Source organism: Mesoplodon densirostris, chromosome 2 (assembly GCF_025265405.1).
Source record: "Mesoplodon densirostris isolate mMesDen1 chromosome 2, mMesDen1 primary haplotype, whole genome shotgun sequence".
Lineage (NCBI taxonomy): Eukaryota > Metazoa > Chordata > Mammalia > Artiodactyla > Ziphiidae > Mesoplodon > Mesoplodon densirostris.
The window spans coordinates 43,302,246-43,323,774 of record NC_082662.1 but is presented as its reverse complement, the minus strand read 5'-3'; the positions used below and the strand labels follow the sequence as shown (position 1 = coordinate 43,323,774).

The 21,529-nt window shown below is 37.1% G+C and overlaps 1 protein-coding gene across 1 annotated transcript in view; it reads left to right on the top strand.

The window, feature by feature from the left end:
- The window catches only part of FAF1 (Fas associated factor 1), a 479,002-nt gene that overhangs the window by 415,118 nt on the left and 42,355 nt on the right, over positions 1-21,529 (top strand). Inside the window, exons 16-17 of the mRNA XM_060089778.1 lie at positions 17,715-17,795; positions 18,860-18,937. Coding sequence (XP_059945761.1) covers positions 17,715-17,795; positions 18,860-18,937 — 159 coding nt within the window. The remainder of the gene's footprint in view (positions 1-17,714; positions 17,796-18,859; positions 18,938-21,529) is intronic.

Below are 21,529 nucleotides of genomic sequence, written 5' to 3'. Positions count from 1 at the left end.
ATTTCCTCATCTCTAAATGGGAATCAAAGTCTCTTCCTGGCCAACCTCATTATTGTGAGTATCACATGTGAAAGTGCTTTGTAAACTTTGAAATATAAGACTTTAATGGATTAAAAGTCTTAGATAAAGATATAGGCAGGAGGATATTCAGTACTACTTACTACATTGTTCTTGCAAATACTTGGTTAATGGTAGCTTTTTAAAAAATTTATTTTTCTTTTCTTTATTTTTGGCTACATTGGGTCTTCGTTGCTAAACATGAGCTTTCTCTAGTTGCAGCGAGCGGGGGTTACTCTTCGTTGCGGTCCGCGGGCTTCTCATTGCGGTGGCTTCTCTTGTTGTGGCGCACAGGCTCTAGAGCACAGGCTCAGTAGTTGTGGCACACAGGCTTAGTTGCTCTGTGGCATGGGGGATCTTCCTGGACCAGGGCTCGAACCCATGTCCCCTGCATTGGCAGGCAGATTCTTAACCACTGCGCCACCAGGGAAGCCCAGTGGTAGCTTTGATTAACAAGGAAGTGAGGGCTTCCCTGGTGGCGCAGTGGTTAAGAATCTGCCTGCTAATGCAGGGGGCATGGGTTTGAGCCCCGGTCCGGGAAGATCCCACATGCCGCAGAGCGGCTGGGCCTGTGAGCCATGGCCTCTGAGCCTGCGCATCCGGAACCTGTGCTCCGCAACGGGAGAGGCCACAGCAGTGAGAGGCCCACATACCACAAAAAAAAAAAAAAAAAAAATAGAACAAGGAAGTGAGAACTTTTAACGCCATGGAAACCACAGTGATAAATTAGGCCTAGGGCCAAGGAATTCGTTCTTACCACAGAGTAGATGAGGCCTTCTAAATCATTCCTGATTCTATTAACAAAATGATCATTCCTTTCAGTCTGGAACCTTAGTCCATTTCAGAGCACTATCCCACCGTGTGTTCTTCTATTTAATTCTTACAGCTCAGGTCACTCGAAAATAGAGCAAACTTAAGAGTTTGTCCTGGGCCCTCATACTAAAAAGTCTCCCTCCTCTGCAACTTAGAATGTGATTACGTAAAGGCAGACCAAACATTTATAGAATAAGCAAAGTAGGTTCACCAAATAAATAGACAGGAAAAATATATGTAGACAGAGAGATACCTTTATGAAATTTAATATTTCAGAAAAATCAAAGTAGTCTTAAGAAAAATTAGAATTTTGTCAGACTTCTGAATACACTTTAATATTGCTTTTCTTCTAAATTACATATGGTGCATAATCTCTGCTTAGGACCTCTAATGTTCTTTTTGGGCCCTGGGACATCTGTCAGAACCCTGGTACATAGACTTGATAGGGTACAGCAGTCAGCTACAGAACAATGGGAAGATGCTTCAGAGACCTGAGACTCGTGTCCATATAATTGTTCGCGAACCTTCCCCTGTTTACCCTCCTCTACCACTGCCAATTTACCTATCAAAAAATGATGCTGTTAATGAGGGATAATTTGCCCCAGGGCCTCCGCAGGCAGTCCTTGGAAGAAATTCAGAGAAGTTAAACTGTTTGGCCTCAGGTTACACATCTAGTAGTTATTACAAGGAAGAGGATTAACATTACTAGGATGATGATGATGGTGATGATTATTAGGGTAACATTTATCAAATGCCCATTGTGCTAGGTGATATGTATTCATCATTTCATTTCATCCTTCCAGTAATCCAACTAGGAGGTAGTTTTCCTGTTTTGGAGATAAAATTGTTCAGTGTTGAAAGAGTTCAAAGAAGTTGCCCAAGGGCACAGAAATTAAGCCACCGACCTCGAATTCAGACCAAGTTGCGTTGTTTGTGTTTGAAGCTGTACTTTTTCCCCTGAACTGTTTTGCCATCAGGATGGAACAAGGACTAGAATCCAAGCCGTTTGGCTGGAAGATGAATGTCCTGGCCACAGTACACCATGGAGGCAATGCTACCAGGCAGTACTTCTTTTGAAGGCCAATTTAACACATTTTTTCAAGCAGTGCCCTCATCATTTATACTTCAAGTATAAATATTCTTCTCCTTTTTACACGGTAGAGTGCTTTGTTTTTATTTAGTTCTTGGCTCTGTAATTTGATACTTGGTTTATTTTTAGGCGAAATCCAGGTAACATAAAATGAACCATTTTACAATTCCGTGGTGTTTTTTACATTCACGGTGTTGCGCAACTACTACCTCTATCTAGTTCCAAAATATTTTTATCACCCCCAAACCGATTAAGCAGTCACTCCCCCAACCCCCTCTGCCCCCCACCAACCTCTAGCAACCACTGTGCTTTCTGTCTGTGGATTTGCCTATTCTCGATATTTCATACAAATGCAGTCATACAATATGTGACTTTTGTGACTGGTTTTTTCACTTAGGTTCCTCCACATTGTAGCATATATCATTACCTCATTCTTTTTATGACTGAAATATATTCTATTGTATGGATAGATCACATTTTGTTTATCCATTTGTTAATGGGCATTTGGACTGTTTCCACTTTTTGGCTGTTGTGAATAATGATAGAATGAACATTTGTATACAGGTATCTGTTTGAGTCCCTGTTTTCAGTTCTTTTGGGTATATAACTAGAAGTGGATCACTGGGTCATGTGGCAATTCTGTTTAACTTTCTGAGGAACCACCGAACAGTTTTCACACCGTCTGTACCATTTACATTCCAACCTGCAGGTTACAAGGATTCTCCACATCCTCGCCAACACTCATTTTTTCTTTTTAAAAATGATAGCCATCGTAGTGGATAAGGTGGTATTCCTTGTGGTTTTGATTTACATTTCCCTAATAATGACTAATGTTGTTGAGCATCTTTTCATGTGCTTGTTGGCCATTTGTATATCTTCTTTGGAGAAATGTCTAATTCTGATACGTTAAAATATGAGATACTATTTAAATGTTCTGTAAACAAGATTATCAGAACATCCTGTGGCCTGAGAATTTTCAAAAATAAGATCTTAAATATCTGAACTCCAATTCTGTCCCAGTTAGACCATAAGGTGGAGATTTAAAAAAAGGGGGGGGGTGCTTTTTAACACCCAAATACTAAAGAATAAATGGAGGCAGTCTTACATCTTTTTGGTGCCTAATGAATTAGCCCCTTAAGAATAATTTAATAGCTAAAATCTCTGCTTCCTCTGTTCTCACACCAACCAGGTATTTACTTAGAAAATAAAATGATCAATTTAGCTTTAGAGGCAGGCTTTGAAAACTTGGCTTTAAATGATCAAATATTTGAATTATTTTACTTTTTTCTTTTTGACATCACTGAATCTACAAAATTGCTAGGGATTGGTATATCTGTTTTAGTGACTCAGAAAGAGTCAGTTAATTGTCCTCCCAGTTCAATTCAGTCCACATTTGTAGAATACCTACTATGTGCCAGGCACTGTGCCCAGTCATCACATGAAGAGTCCCCTGAAAAGAAATTTGTCACCCTTGCAGATTATGTTACAGAAAGACGATAGTCCTGGAATAATCTAGCACCCTACACAAGGGGATAATTTTCCTCAGTAGAGCTATTTTCTTATTCCCGTCCTGCCTATTATTATTTCTCTCAAGGCTTCTAGCTGTCTTATAAATCTTAGAACCCAAATTAGGGTAATGGTAGCAAGAGGGAAGTAAAACAAGAGCATTTAGCTTGCAAAGGCTTTTGGCCTTTTTTGAGGTCCATGACAGTTCCTGGAACAGATACCTTAGCTCCCTTTCCCTTTCTTTCTTCTTTTATGTATAGTCACCTCTTTTCTTTCCTCCTTCCCTCAATATATCTGAGGATTATATATGATAATAATGTAGTTAGAAGAATGCCTGGCATATAGGAAACATTCACTGAATGTTAACTGCTATTATCTATCAAGTGCCAACTTGGTAGTGTTAACTTATGCTGGAAATTCAGAAATTAATACAACAGTATTCCTGCCCTCAGTGCTCAGTCTACTCTGAGAGAGAAATATGTAAATATATGATTAAATAAACAGTGTGAATTGAACACAGAAGTGAAGCCATTCAACCCAGGGTGAGGTACTTGTGAATGCCTAGACACTTAAGTTGAGCCTGAAAGTTGAGTGTGATTTTGCCGAAGGAGGAGTGATGAAGAATTTTCCAGGCAAAGGATAAAGTATATGCAAAGGCAGAGAAGCATGCAAAGCCTGGTCTGTTCAGGGAGCTGTGAGAGGGCTTGTAACGCTAGAGCATAGCGTATAGGGAAGGGGGAAGTGGGTAATGAAGCTGATAAAGTAATTGAGGGCACCTGTGCTAGGAAATTTAGACTTCATCCTGAAGATATGGGGAAATCATTGAAGGCTAAGAAAGAGGAGTGTTATGATGTGATTTTCATTTTAGAAAGGTAGTAAGTCTGACACTATGCTTTTAACAACAGAAATTTGATAACAGTAGGATATAACTACAAAATCTCCATAAAAATAGCCCCACCCAAATCATTTGTCCATTTCTTTTAGATGAAGTTTAAAGCACTTTTTAAAGTAGGACTAGTTTAACATATGTCTTTCCTACAATACCTGGCCCAGTGATTACTCATAGTAGATGTTCAACAGAGTCATTGCCTAAAACTAAGCCAAGGTACCAAGTGGTGCAGAACAAAAAGTTCTATACCTAAGCCTCTAAGACAGATGATTTGTTCACATGTGTCTAGAGTTAGAAATCATTCCTCCACATTTCCTAGATACCTGGAAACCTGTCCAAGTATGTAATTCTCTTGCATTCTTACATTTAATGAAATTATTTTTATCTATGATATGAACTCCCTTTCCCATGTAAAATTTGAAATATGCTGCCATGAGACCTTTGACTTTAAACCTTTCATACTGATGTCAGAGCTAGTTTATGGCTTCTGATTTTTTTTGTATGTAATAAACAAATCAGTTACTCTTTCCATCTGACCTTTTACTGAAGCTCCCCTTAGACTTATGAACTTTAAAATCTCATTTAGGGTTTTATTCTCTACTTACTAAAAGTTAAAAATTAAAAAGGCTGAAACCAACATTTATAATGATTTTAAAGGGTCAGCAGACATTTTCTGTGAAGTGTCAGATAGTAAATACTTTCGACTTTGGAAGCCATATACTCTCTGTCACAACTATTCAACTATATCATTGTAGCACATAAGTAGCCATAGATAATTCATGAACAAATAGGCATGGCTATATTCCAGTAAAACTTTATTTACAAAAATAGGCTACAGGCCAGCTTTGGCCCAAAGACCACAGTTTGCTGACCTGTGATTGAAAGTAAGCTTCCTCCTCCTGTCTTATCTGTCTATCTTCAGGAAGGAATCCTGACTGGAGAAGTGGCCACAGAATGTAGTATCTAGATTTTATCACAGACCATTACATCATCTCTGTTGCATGCGTGTACACACACACACACACACACAAACACACATACCCACACACACACCAAAAAAATCTCCAGAGCATTTAGCTTGACTTTCCATGTAAAAAAGATAGGTCCTGGTCCTAGTACTTAACTATTTTTCTGCACCAGAGTAGATGAACTTTCCCCATTTATGGCTTTCCTGCAGGCAAAAATAACATCCCAACCACTTGTCACTTAAGCAGTATACATTACTTTTAAGCAAAGCTTCTTAATCAGTGCTTTTCTAAATTAAATGTGCATAGGAATCACCTGGAGAATTTATTAAAATTCATATTCTGATTCAGTCAGTCTCGGGTGGAGCCTAAGATTCTACATTTCTGACAAGCTTCCAGTTGATTTCAGTGCTGCTTGTTCTTGGACCACACTTTTGTTAGCAAGGTTCTAAGTACTATTTCTGTTATTACAACCCAGTCATCCAAGGTCTTACCACTGGATCCACAGAATCAAGAGCTGGTCTTCTTCAGGTGAGGTGGCATTCAAAGCTGTGTTTGACTATGATGACTTCAGTCAATTTATTTGTTTATTCAGTTTGGTAGTTTCTATAGACCTAGAGGTTACCATTTGAAATGGTCCTTGGCCACTTATTCTTATCTTTCATCCATACTGGAAAATTCGAAAACATTATTTCTTTGAGTATTGCTCCATTCTTTATATTCCCTTCCAGTGTTCCTAGCAGATGCATGTTAGGCACTCTGATTATATCCTCCATGTCCACTTAACGTCTCTATCATATCTTATTTCTCTGTGTCTCTCCATGTTGCAATTTAAGTAATTTCTTCAGGTTTCTACCACTTTATTAATTCTCTCTTCACCTGTGTCCAAGCTGCTGTTTAATCCATACATTATTTTTTTCAGTATTATTAATCACTTATTTTCTAAAGCTATATTGAAGTATAATTGTATAAACTGTACCTATATAAACTGTCCAATTTTAAAAAGTTTTGACATATGTATACACTAATAAAATCTTTACCACAATCAAAATAGTGAACATATCCATCACTCTCAAAAGTTTCCTCATGAACCTTGTAATCCCTTCCTTCTGCCTCTACCTCCCAACCATTCAAGTCCCATGCACCCACTGATCTTTCTGTCACTATAGATTTATTTGCGTTTTCTCAAGTTTTATGAAAAATTGAATCATACAGTATATACTCTTTAGTCTGACTTCTTTCACTCAGCATAATTATTTTGAGGTTAATCCATACTGTTGCATGTATCAATAATTCATTCCTTTTAATTGCTAAGCAGTACTCTGTTGTATGGACATACAGCAATTTTACAAATTTTTTTGATTCTAGTAATATTTTTTAATAGAAGCAGAATTCACATAGCATACAGTTAATTATTATAATGTGCATTATTCGGTGACATTCTGTGTATTCACAATGTTGTGCAGCCATCATCTAGCAATATTAACAATGCTACATTTAAGAATAATTTAACATTTGCATTACAACTTTTTGCATAAGTGCCTTTTTAAAAACAAGTTAAAGAAAATACAGCAAATAGCTCAGATTACACAATATTGTTCTTTCAGATTAGCTCATCTCTCTCTCTCTCTCTCTCTCTCTCTCTCTCTCTCTAACACACACACACACACACACACACACACACACACACACACACACACAAGAATGCTTGAATATTCCACTATACTGAAATGCAATATTCCAACTGACCCCAATGCTTCATTCATTGTTAGCTATCCTGCATCCTAAAACAGGCTGCCAACATATAGAACAAGTCTAGTCTCCAACAGCCATTGTGCAATATGATGACTATAAAATTTGTGCATGCAAGGGAACTGCCTGAGCTTAGTACTCATCAGTCACTGAAACAAACACTGCAGATTTTACTTGATTCATTCTAAATACTGATGTGCCCCCTAGTCCTCAGTGGAAAGATTGCCAGTCTGCACTTTGATGCAGCCCTGTATGTGACCACCACCATCATCATCATTTTCATTTAGTAAAATGAAGCAGATAAAGCTAAGAATGGGTAGTTTCAGTTCTCACCAAATTGTATCTTCTCTTTATCTCCTCTGTCTTCACTGTTTTGAGAGTGAAGCTGGGTGGTCTCATTTAACCCTCAGTTTATTTCAGTGCTGTCTTGGGTCTTGAGAGGAGCCCACTTTGTATTGGTTACCTTCAGTAACTGAACCTAAATCACTCACTTCTGAGCATACCTCTTCTTTTGAGTCTCTGAGATTTGGTCTTCATTAGAGAACTCAGGTCTGCAAACCTACTAATCATTACCTTAAAATTTACATAAAAGTCCCTGGTAAATGGCTTACTTCTCTCATTCTCTGAAATCCTATGAAGGGGAATTGCTATGAACAAGGAATTGTTTGACAAAGCCCCTACTGCTGCTTTCAATAGTGTTTGTATTTTTTCACGTTTTGAAAAATCTGTTCACTTATTCATGAACATAATTGGAATATTTCCTAGTTTGGGGCTATTACAAATAAAGCTTCTATGAGCATTCATATACAAGTTTTTATATAGGCATATGCTTTCATTTGTCTTGGGTAACTACCTAGGACTGGAATGACTGGATCATATGGTAGGTATATGCTTAATTTTTTAAGAAACTGCCAAAATGTTTTCCAAAGTGGTTGTACCATTTTACTTTTCCACCAACAGTGTGTAAGACTGCCAGTGGCTCCACTTTGTATGTCAACACTTGGTATGGTTAGTCTTTTTTAATTTTAGACATTCTAATAGATTTATAGTGGTGCCTCATTGTAGGTTTAGTTTGTATTTTCCAAATAACTATTGAGATAAAGCATCTTTTCATGTGCTTACTATCCATATCTTTTATTTTAAATATTTATTTATTTATTTATTATTCATTTATTTTGGCTGTGCGGGGTCTTAGTTACGGCATGTGGACTCTTAGTTGCAGCATGCAGGCTTCTTGGTTCCGGCATGCAGACTTCTTAGTTGCGCCATGCATGTGGGATCTAGTTCCCCCACCAGGGCTCAAACCCAGGCCTCTTGTATTGGGAGTGCAGAGTCTTACCCACTGGACCACCAGGGAAGTCCCACCATATCTTTTTTGATGAAGTATTTTCAAATCTTTTGACCAGTTTTAAAATTGTGTTCTATATCATTTTTATATCTAAGAATTTTTTAATATGTTCTAGATGCAAGTCCTTCATTTGATAAGTAATTTGCAAAGATCTTCCTTCCAGTTTTTGGCTTAATTTTCATTATCATTTTCACCTGTCTTTAGTAGTGCAGAAGATTTTAATTTTGATAAAGTCCAAGTTAGATTTTTTTCTTTTATTATGTTTTTGCATCATATCTAAGAAATATTGACCTAACCCAAGGTCGCTGTTTTCTCCTATGTTTCTTCTAAAAGCATTATACCTTTAGATATTATGCTTAGGTCTATGATCCATTTGAGTTAAATTTTATGTATAGTATAAAGTAGGATTGAAGGTGGTTTTGTTTTGTTTTGTTTTTTTCCGGGAGGTAAAGGGAGATAATAGATATTCAGTAGTTCCAGCACAATTTGCTGAATTGCTTTTGCATCTTTGTCAAAAATCAGCTGATTGTATATGTGTAGGTATATATCTAGACTTCATTCTATTCCATTGTTCTTTTCTGTCTTACACTAATACCACATACAATTACTTTAGCTTTATAATGAATCTTGAGATCAAGTAGTGTAAGTCCTCTGAAGTTCTTTTCATAGTTGTTTTGGCTATTCTAGGTCCTGTCCATTTCCATATGAATTTTATAATCAGTTTGTGAATTTCTAAAAAAAAAATAATACTGCTGGTATTTTTATTAGAATTGCATTGAATCTAATTTAGAGAAAATTGACATATAAAAATTGACTCTTTTAATCTATGAAAAGGATATATGTCATGTTTATTTAGGTCTTCTTTAATTTCTCTCAGGTCTTCTTTAATTTCTCTCAGTAATGTTTTAGAAATTTTCAGTGTACATCTTTTTTCAAATTTATTCCTAAGTATTTCATATATTTTATGCTATATTATAACTGGCATCTTAAAAATTATAAGTTCTGGGACTTCCCTGGTGGTCCAGTGGTAAAGAATCCGCCTTCCAATGCAGGGAACTCAGGTTCAATCCCTGGTCAGGGACCTAAGATCCCACATGCTGCGGGGCAACTAAGCCCACACACCACAACTACAGAGCTCATGCACCTTAACTAGAGAGCCTGCGTGCCACAAACTACAGAGCCCACGTGCTCTGGAACCCACACATCACAGCTACAGAGCCCACGTGCCCTGGAGCCTGCACGCCACAGCTAGAGAAGAGAAAACACACACCACAACTAGAGAGAAGCCCGCGCACCACAATGAAGAGCCCGTGCTGCAATGAAAGATCCCACATGCCTCAACAAAGATCCCGCATGCCGCAACCAATAAATAAATAAGCAAACAAACAAATAAATCATAGCTTTTAAAAATAATTATAAGTTCTGATTATTTGTTAGTGTATAGAAATACAGTTGCTTATTGTATATCAATTTTATATCCTGCAACCTTACCAAAATCACCTATTCTAATAGTTTTTTGGTAGAATCCATACGATTTTCCAGATCCCTAATCATTTTATCTGCGTAAAGAGAGTTTTTCTTCTTTCCTTTCATTCTTGATGTCTTTTATTTCTTTTTCTTGCCTTAGATTTGAAAATCAGTCATTGTGATTTACCATTCAGTCATCTCAATGGATGCAGAAAAATCATTAAACAAAAGTTAATCCATTCCTGATAGAAACTTTCAGTAAAATAGGAATAGAGTACAACATGATAAAGGGCATCTATTTAAAAACCTAAAAGCTAATATTTTGCTTACTGGTGAAAGACTGAATGTTTTCCTACTAAGATCAGGAAAGAGGCAGGGATGCCTGTTCACATCACTTCTATTCCAGATAATGTGAAATTCTTTCAATATAAATACTTAGAGATAGTAGATAAATTATATAGCAAAAATGTTAAAAGTATTACTCAGCATGTGAGAAAGAAAGAACAAAGAAGAATTCTTAGGTACCACAAATAAAGAGGAAATTAAAAATCAGCCCTGTAAATGGTGAAGTAATATGGAACCTGACTGGAGATTCTAGCCAGTCTAATAAGCAATAAGTCTCCATTCCCCCTCCCCTCTAATGTTCTCACTGAATCTGCCTATTCTGGCTACCTCATGTAAGTGGAAACATATAATATTTGTCTTTTTGTGTCTGGCTTCTTTACTTAGCATAATGTCTTTTAAGGCTTACCTGTGTTATAGTGTGTATCAGAACTTTGTTCCTTCTTATGGCTGGATTCCATTGTATGTATATACCACATTTTGTTTATCTGTTCGTCCATTGATGAGTATTTGGCTTGTTTCCACCTTGTGGCTATTGTGATTAATGCTGCTATGAACATGTATTTGTGGCTATTGTGATTAATGCTGCTATGAACATGTATTTATTGACCATTTATATATCTTCTTTAGAGAAGCATCTATTCAAGGCCTTTTCTCATTTTTGGATTGGATTGTTTTTTCTTTATGTTGTTGTTGAGTTCTAGGAATTCTGGATATTAAACTCTTACCAGGTGTATGATTTTGCGAATATTTTCCATTCTGTGGATTGTCTTTTCACTCTCTTGATAATGTCCTTTGATACACAGAATTTTTCAATTTTTATTATCATTTATTTATTTATTTATTTTTAGTTTCTGCTTTATAACAAAGTGAATCAGTAGAATTTTTTAATTTTGATGAAACCTAACTTATCTATTTTTACTTTTTAATGCCTGTGCTTTGTATCATACTAAAGAAATCATTGCCTAATCCAAAGTCTTGAAGATTTTTACCTATGTTTTCTTCTAAGAGTTTTATAGTTTTAACTCTTTAATTTTAGATCTTTTATTCATTTTCAGTTGCTGTTTTTGTATATGGTGTAAAGTGAGGATCCAACCTCGTTCTTTTCCATCTGGATATCCAACTTTCCCAGCACCATTTGTTGAAAAAACTCCCCTTTCTCCATTGAATGGTCTTGGCACCCTGTTGAAAATAAATTTACTGTATATATGAGAATTTATTTCTGGGCTCTCTGTTCTATGCCACTAGTTTAGGTATATATCCTTATGCCAGTACCACAATGTTTTGATTACTGTAACTTTGTAGTAAGTTTTGAAAATGTGAGTCCTCCAACTTTGTTCTCCTTTTTCAAGATTTTTTTTTACTATTTATGGTCCCTGAGTTTCCATGAATTTAGAATGGTTTTTTTATTTCTATAAAAAATGCCATTGAGATACACTCAATTGTTTCTTAAAGAGATTTAAATAGTAAGGGAAAAAATGTCTATTAATTTACCCATGAAGCTCCCATTTTCAGTTCTCCTCATTCCTTTGGGTAGATCCAGATTCTGATTGGTATTATCTTCCTTCTCCTTAAAGGACTTCCTTTAACTTTTACTGTCGTACACATGCTGGTAGTTAATTCAGTTTTGTATATTTGAAAAAGTCTTTATTTCACCTTCAATTTTGAAGATATTTTTACTGGGTATAGAAAGAATTCTAAGTTAACAAGTTTTTTTTTTTGTTTTGGCTTTTTCTTTCAGTGCTTTAAAGAGGTTGCTCCACTGTCTTTCTCATTTGCACTGTTTTGGATGAGAAGTCTGATTGCATTCTCATTTTGTTTCCCTGTACATATTATGTCTTTTCTTTTGTCTGATTGATTTTAACATTTTTCATTTTAATATTAATTTTATGCAATTTGGTTATGATGTGCCTTGGTGTAGCTTTCTTCATGTGTATTTTGCCTGATGTTCATTTACATTCTTGGATCTGTGGCTTTATAGCTTTCATCAAATTCAAAAAATTGTTGGCTATTATTTCTTAAAATAATTTTTCTCCCACTCTTCCCTGCACTCTATTTCCAGACTCCAATTACACTTACATTAGGTTGCCAAAAGTTATCCCACAGATAACTTTTCCAACTTCCTACCTTGCTTGGGTCCAAAATGAAATCTTCTGGTTCCAGCTGGGCTTTCAGATTACCAAGATGGATAATCTGTCTGTCAGGTTCCATATTACCTCACCATTTATAGTGCTGATTTTTAATTTCCTCTTTATTTCTGGTACCTAGGAATTTTTCTTTGTTCTTTCTTTCTCACATGCTGAGTAATACTTTTTAACATTTTTGCTATATTTTATCTAGAGATATCTAAGTATTTAAATTGAAAGAATTTCACATTATCTTGGTCCATATCTCCTTAGAGACAGACCAGGACCATTTCCCTGTTTTCAAGATCCTACTTATTAAGGCAAAGAACAGTGTGTGCATTCTAACCCAGGCATTCAGAAGAACAAAAAATACCATATGTATATATGTATGTGTATATTTGTGTATGCAATTGGTTATTATTTGAAACAAGCCTAACCACTATAGCTTGCTTCAATTTGATAATGTGAAACTTTGCATTAGCCCTTTGAGAATTAATTGATGATTACTAATTTTAAACACTACTGAGGAGTAACAAGTTACACTTAAATCTCATTTCTGGTTAAATTCCTCATTTAGGAACCATTTGATAGCTCATAAGATGTTTTCATTATTTTTAATAGACATTATTTTTAATGGGTTGTAGAGAAATCTAATTCAATGGCCATTGTTTCAGAGATGTAAAACTATACTGAGGGCTTCCCTAGTGGCGCAGTGGTTGAGAGTCCGCCTGCCAATGCAGGGGACACAGGTTCATGCCCCGGTCTGGGAAGATCCCACATGCCGCGGAGCGGCTGGGCCCGTGAGCCATGGCCGGTGAACCTGCATGTCCGGAGCCTGTGCTCTGCAACGGGAGAGGCCACAGCAGTGAGAGGCCCACGTACCGCAAAAAAAAAAAAAAAAAAAAAAACTATACTGAGCAACCCAGAGTGCCACAGTGGAAAAAAAGCACAGGGTTTCAGGAGAGAAAGACTAGGTTTGAATACTAATTCCAGCACTTCTTAACAAGTTATTATACTACTCAGAATAGGAAAAATGCACTTAAATAAAAAATTATTAGTCTGAAGGATACTTAGGGGTTCCAGAACTTCAGGTATAAAACTGTTGAGCACTGATAATTCCACTTATTCATTTACCAAATAGGTATTGAGTGCTTGCCATATGTAAGATAGTGGCCTGGATGCTATAAGAAATACAGAGTCCTTTCCCTTTGGGAACTTACAGCTCTGGTAGGAGTAGTGAGACAAGTATACAGATGACTGTAGCATAAAGCAGCATGGGAGCAGTGACAAGTATGCTACAGATGAAAGGCTCCAGTGGAGGTTATCACTTAGTTCTGAGCAATCCAGCTTCTCACTTTACTATAACAAGGAGTGTTTTCATACCAAGTAGCCCAAGCCATAACCCAGGTAGCACCTGAAAACTATTCCTGAACCTGATCATCCAGCTGTTCTACCTCCACACAATCAACAAAGTATTTCTAATCACTTTGATGTGTCCTCTAAGATGCAGCAGGGGGAACCTCTGCAAGGACAGTATTTGTAGGACACAGGAGAAGTTCCAAGAGGCACATTTACAGTTTATGAGAACAAATTTATACATGAACTGTTAACCACAGCATCTGGAATTTTCTTAAAAGTCTAATTATACAGAATAATATGAGGGAAAGGCTAAGCAATGTTCTCTAAATCCCCAAATTAGAAATGACTGTGAATAGGACAGTTGGAGAGGCAAGTATAAAAACTACAAGACAGAAAAGAAGAAATAATAGCCATTCACAAGCAACTACCAAACACGCAAGAAGCTATGACCATGATGAGTTTAGGAAAATTCATCATTTCCCTTATCCACAGCTCTCCCTGAGCCACACTTCTATCTGTGATGGTCAGAGAGAGCTGTGGATAAGGGAAAGAGCAATTAGATTGCCAGGAGAGAGGAGAGGAAAATGTCGGAGATCTGGATTCACATCTCAGTTATGCCACTGACTTAATGGTCTTTTGTAAATTATTTACCCTCATATGATTTCAGTTTCTCCATTTGTGTACTGGCTTTGTTGGACATGTTGATATCTTATGTTTCTAAAAGTATATGAAAAGCTGGTAGGATTTTGAGTGATGGAGCCAATGAAACAAGAAGTTTTCCAGGTGGAGAGTGACATTATTTAAGGAACAAAAGGAAAGTAACACAAAACTTGAATACTGAACTCTTCACAATAAAATCAGTAGACTCCATAAAATAATGATGAAGGTGGTCCAAGCATGATTATCTATGTCTTACTCTATTAAACTGTGGCCTGCCTCTATAACCCCACTACTAGTGTGATGCCTAAAGTAAAATTGGTGCTTAATGAATATTTGTGAGAAGGAAAGGAGGGAAGAGAAATAGAAGAGAGAGAAGTGGGGAGGGAAGGAAGGAAGTTAGCTGGTTCAAGAAGTCCTCTCACAACAGGTGCCACATTTTGTGGCAGGGATCCCTGTATTTAATGCCCTTTCGTATCTGCAACAGTCTGTTTTAAAACAGAGCTGTTTACTTAGAATGCTTTTATAACAAACTGTGTTTGTGCTCAGAGAGGGCTTCCAGCTGTGGTAGCTTTTAGAAGGTCCCTTTGTGTGTGTACATAGTGTCATAACGGGTCATTTCTGCCTAGCCAGTCAATTTCATTGACTCAGATAGGGCCACTTTATGAATGAGCTATATCATTTTCCTCCTTAATTTTTACTCTAGACAATAAATGTTTTATGCCTGGAAAGACGGTTCATTTATTCAACAGATGCTTATTAAATACCTCCCAAAAGGTAGGCATTGTGTGAAACACTTGAAATACAGAGGCATGTAATATAGACAAGATCCCTGCCTTTATGGTGCTTACAGTGTCATGGGGGACTCTCACATTAAATAAATAATCATATGATAATTGATACAATTGTGATAAATGTTTTAAAGGGAAAGAACAGAATGTTACAAGAGAAATCTAAACTAATTTGAAAAGGTGGAGTCAGGAAAGTATGTTACAATTAAAATCCTAAACATCTTAAATATTTCCCTATTTGAAATGTAAAAAGATAAGATTACTCCCATAGGTTGTTGATAATATTAGGAATATCTAAATTTGGAAAGATAGAGTTGTTCAGAGAGACACAGATTCCTTAAAAACTCAATTCTTTATTTTAATAAATGACTGAAAAGGGAGACAGTGTTTACCCAAGAACACACAGCTTGCTACTAGCAGGGCTAGGAGTTGAACACAGGTCTTCTAATCTCCTCATTACCTCTCCTTGGTGACATAAAAAAATGAAGACATTATACATCAACTATAGATCAGCCATGGCCAAATGAACTATTAAGTGTCCAGTCTGTACAAGCTTGTATATTGAGCAGGCGAAGGTGTTTACAGAGTAAATATAAATGCAAATATAAACACAAACATACAGAATAAGTCCTATCAGGCTGATTGTATCTGGTCATAGTAAAACTGTAGTATATAGACCAAAGTAGGAAATACCCAGTTGGAATCAGTGAAAATGTCTTTAAAGGAATATGCTTCTGTTTCTTTAAAATAAAAATACTAATGGCTAAGTACGTCTCCAAGTAGGAGTTTTTAAAACCTGTTTTTATTCATGTGTCATATTACATGACACATAAATTATCTTGACTACTTTGCAGCCTAAGTGGTCTCTCAGGTTAAACATTGTTCCTGATATTTTGCCCCAACATATAATTTCTCTGGCATACTCTTTTATCACAGATGGTATAGCAATTAGCTTCAGGCCAACAACATCTAATTTTTCCTAATTTTTTATTTGAAAGATTAGGAATCAATGAAATACTACTATTTATACCAGAGATTGTGGACTTCATGGAATCATTGAAACCAAAAGGAGTATGAGGCTTCAGGGAGAAGGCCAGTCTTGAATAGATATCAGAGGGAGTACCTAAGACAGTGCTGAGCATACAGTCAGCCTGAGCAAGCATATATTGAACTGAGGAGACAAAAAGAAAGAATTAAGTTAAACCATATGAAATTTCCATTTTTATAGGTCAAAACCAGTCAAATATCAGTAACTTATATATGATTCAGCCTATTGTGCAAAATGACCAGAAAGGGGGCTTCCCTGGTGGCACAGTGGTTGAGAGTCCGCCTGCCGATGCAGGGGACACGGGTTCGTGCCCTGGTCCAGGAAGATCCCACATGCCACAGAGCGGCTGGGCCCATGAGCCATGGCTGCTGAGCCTGCGCGTCCGGAGCCTGTGCTCCACAACAGGAGAGGCCACAACAGTGAGAGGCCCGCGTACCGCCAAAAAAAAAAAAAAAAAAAAAGACCAGAAAGGGAACCTATATTCTAATGTCAACAGGTGTGGGTATTTATTAAATTTAAGGACATGGGCCTCCCTGGTGGCGCAGTGGTTGAGAGTCCGCCTGCCAATGCAGGGGATACGGGTTCGTGCCCCGGTCTGGGAGGATCCCATATGCCGCGGAGCGGCTGGGCCTGTGAGCCATGGCCACTGGGCCTGCGCATCCGGAGCCTGTGCTCCGCAACGGGAAAGGCCACAACAGTGAGAGGCCCGCATACCGCAAAAAAAAAAAAAAAAATTTAAGGACATGTATATTGGCTATACTCCAGAATGTAACAAATAAGAAATTCTGGTAGTTGAATTAACTTTTAATTTTATATGAAATCACAATTAAAATGTAGGCAGATGGCATAATCACTTGACACTAAAAATATTCTAAAAGATCTTCAACTTAGATAACTTACATTATCCGCACTTCATGAGTGTGAATGTTGTCAGGAAATACTCATTTGATAACCAAGCTTTAGTGGTGTGATGTGGACTAAAGTTAAGCAGGGTATTTTGCTTTCAGCCTCTTTCTGTGCTGACCAGATTACTTCCTAGTTCTTTACTCTCTCCCAGCCCTTAGTCCCAATGCTGATAATCTCCAAGTTTATCTTAGAAAAATCAGGAGTAAAGGAGAAGGGAACTAATCAATGAAAATGAACTAAATGTCAGGTACTTTGCTAGACAGTTTATATATCATTGCATTGAATTCTCACAACCCCATGAGACAAATGTTATTTCTTTTTTACAGTTGAGGAAACTGAGACCTAAAGAGATTAAATAACTTGCCCAAGGTCACACAATTTGTCAGTGGTAGACTAGGCTTCAAACATTCTTATTTTCACTATCTACTGTGCTACTCACCTTATTATTTGTTAGCTTATTTATATTGTACACATTAAAAGTGTCTTGTTTAATTATAATACATTTACACAGGAGTAAGACAAGGGGATTATTATTGTTTTTTTCTTTAAAAACCAGTAATGTGGTAAAATGCATTGGAATATTTTCCTTTCTTTTAAGGACGAACGAGAAGCCAGAGAAAATGTGAAGAGAGAACAAGACGAGGCCTATCGCCTTTCACTTGAGGCTGACAGAGCAAAGGTAGGTTTGGTCAGGGGACTTCTGGGATAAAGAACTCAATCCTAAATAGTCTTTCATTATTTAAATGCCAGCCCTTTAATCATTTTGAAACCTAAGAGAGTTGGGTTTGCAGTGGAGAAAGCTAGTTTCAATTAACAGAAAGAATATAATTCTACCTCAGGTTCTTAAAGCATGGTTCATTTTGACAAGATACATTTTTTCAAGAATCATGAGAAGTGAAAACAAAAATGGGCCTAGTGTTTACTTCATTTGTTTTTAATCAGTCTGTGGTAAAATCTAGCAATGTTTAAAAAGCTCTTCAGGTGATTTTAATGTGCAGTCAGTGTTGAGAACCACTGACTTATTTAATGCTTCTTGAGCACCTGCTTCTGTACTGGGCGTTGAAGGAGAGGAAAATGAATAAGTCACTCTTTCTGCCTTCAAAAGAAGGCTCACATTGTGCTGTAGAGTAGATTCAGTCAAGGGCACAGATAGCTGGAACACTTAGGCAAGGATCCCAAATGTTGTAAGGGAAGCACTGAGTTCTGTGAGAGTTCAATGAACAGGATTTTCAGTGGAAAGTTTTTTCCAGCTTTTTTGGAGAGCTAAGAAATGGGAATGTACTAGGGAGGGTTTCATAGAAGAGATTGTGTATTTGAACTGGATAGAGAAAGGGGGGTAGGAGAGGAAGTAATGTATGCTAGCAGCAAGGGGCCAGAAAACATGGGTTCAAGATAGAGGCTGATGTGAATAGAGTTTGATATTTGGGTACAGGGGAGGTGGCAGAAAAGACCAGAAAGGAAGACCAGAGAAAGGTCTGAAGGATCTTGAATGCTACACTACCCAGAGCTACCTAAATGTTTGAATAGGAACCCACCATGATCATAGAGGTATGCTTTGTTGTTGCTTTTATTTCCATCCTTGTTCCAGAGAGAAACACTTTCATTACCACAGTGTACCTCTGGGCCATGCTGAAAATGAACTTTTTTTCTTTTCTTTTTCTTTCTCTTTTTATTTCTTTTCTTTTTTTAAAAAAGTAGGCCAGTGTTTATTAAGTGTTGGATTCCTTTCTCTTTTATCAACAGAGGGAAGCTCATGAGCGAGAGATGGCAGAACAGTTTCGTTTGGAACAGATTCGCAAAGAACAAGAAGAGGAACGTGAGGTAGAGCATAATTTTGAGAAAAGTTATTCAAATGCTAGGTCTACTTCCATTGCATTTGATACTAAGGATGTTAATATTTCCTACAACTTACTTCTTTCTACTTTTCCCAGATTCATTTTGATATGGAAGACTGATTTTCTTTAGAAGAATCATTCCCAAATTGTTGTGTTGAACTCTTAGAAAACTTGAACTTGTACTAGATTCATGGTTTTCTATTCTTTTCAATTCCTCTCCCCTTTCTTGCCTGACAAATACTCCCATCCTTCCTAAATATTGTCTCACCCAAAAAGCACAAAGACTGTATTTTCTCCCCTTTTCCCAGGCTTTACTTTACCCACCAAAAGACACTGGGAGTTACTTCTGCAACATCTTTCACTGGACCCCTATATGTGAGAAATCCATTTAGCTTGGCTGATTTTTTTCCGCCCTGAGTTCAGGTCATGTCTGTGACAATATAGAGAATCTTTTCATTCACTCATTCGGCAAATATTTTTTTGACTACTTAGTGTGTGCCCAAAATCTTTTAGGAAGTAGGGATACAGATGTGGGCCTTCTGCTCCAGGAGTTGTAGTCTTGTAAAAATAGAATTACATACTATATGTAAAAGTTATTATAGAGATTTACCTAAAGTGCAGTGGGAAAAAAGAGAAGGGGTGTCAAATGACTTCCTAGGATGACTCACAAAAAACGGCTCTTAGAACTTTTTTCTAGACATGGGATTAATGACAAGATACACTTATAAATAGAGGAAGCCATCTAACAAGTGATAGAAAGACCTGGAGGGCCCTAACCTGGGCTGATGAAAACTCCATTAGTCATCACTCTTGGTCAGAGAATGCCACCTCGTAACTTATTCAACAAATTTTTTTAATTAAAGTATAGTTGGTTTACAATGTTGTGCTAGTTTCAGGTGTACAGCAAAGTGATTCAGATATATATATATAGTATATATTATATATATATGCTATACAGTAAATCCTTGTTGTTTATTTTATACATAGTAGGGTATATCTGTTAATCCCATACTCCTAATTTATCCCTCCCCACCTCTAACCCCCTATGGTAACCATAATGTTTGTCTTTCTTGGTCTGACTTACTTCACTTAGTATGATCATCTTTAGGTCTATCCATGTTGCTGCAAATGGCAATATTTCATTCTTTTTTATGGCTGAGTAGTATTCCATTGTATATATGTAGCACATATTTTTTATCCATTCATCTGTTGATGGACACTTAAGTTGCTTCCATGACTTGGCTGTTGTAAATAGTGCTGCTATGAGCATTGGGGTGCATGTATCTTCTCAAATTAGAGTTTTCGTCTTTTCCAGATATATGCCCAGGAGTAGGATTGCTAAATCATATGGTAATTATAGTTTTAGTTTCTTAAGAAACCTCCATACTGTTCTCCATAATGGCTGCACCAATTTACATTCCCACTCTCCCAGTGTAGGAGAGTTCCCTTTTCTCTACACCCTCTCCAGCATCAGCAAATGGTTTTTGAGCAAGAATTATTCTAGGCACTCTAAGAGAAACAAAGGATAGTAAGACATTTTCTGCCTGCAAGGAGAGATTACATCTTGTAGGGAAGATACAACATGTCTACAAGTAACAGCAAATCAAGGAAGAACGTGCTAAATAACATAAGAGAAATAAAAGCAAAATACTTAGAGTTCAGGGGCAAAGTAAAAATCTTTCACAGCTTTTGGAATCAGTCAACACTACAGAAGAACTGATATTTGAGCCAGGTCTTGAGAGATGTGTAAGATTTCACTGTTTGGAAATCAGAGTTTATTCATGTTCAAACACTTATCAGGTGCCTATCACACAAGTACGAAATACTATGCCTGACAAACTCTAGTATCTGTCCATGCTGAGGACTCTCAGTAATGGAAGGTAGAAAGTATTTTGTTGAACATCTTCTGTGTATCAACTACTCTGCTACCTGCTTTACCTATGCTTACTCATTGACCATTAAAACAAGCTACAAGGGAAGAGATTTCTCTTTTTTTAAAATTTTTATTTATTTATTTTTGGCTGTGTTGGGTCTTCGTTGCTGTGCATGGGCTTTCTCTAGTTGCAGCAGGCAGGGGCTACTCTTCGTTGCAGTGCGCAGGCTTCTCATTGCTGTGGCTTCTCTTGTTGTGGAGCACAAGCTCTAGGTGCACAGGCTTCAGTAGTTGTGGCACACGGGCTCAGTAGTTGTGGCTCGGGCTTTAGAGCACAGGCTCACTAGTTGTGGCACAGGGGCTTAGTTGCTCCGCGGCATGTGGGATCTTCCTGGACCAGGGCTCAAACCCATGTCCTCTGCATTGGCAGGTGGATTCTTAACCACTGTGCCACCAGGGAAGACCCAGTTAACTTATTTTTATTCTTCCCTTTTGAATGATATAAGAATTTTAAGGCTATGAATTTCCTCTGAGCACTGCTTTAAATGAATCCCAGAGATTCCAATATGAATATGAAATTTCAACAGTTGTTTTCTAGATATTCTGTAGTTTTCATTATATTTCCCCTTTTACCTAAGAGTTGTTTAATAGGGTTTTTTGTTGTTGTTGTTTTTTCTCCAAAGGGAGTGACACCAACTTTGAAAA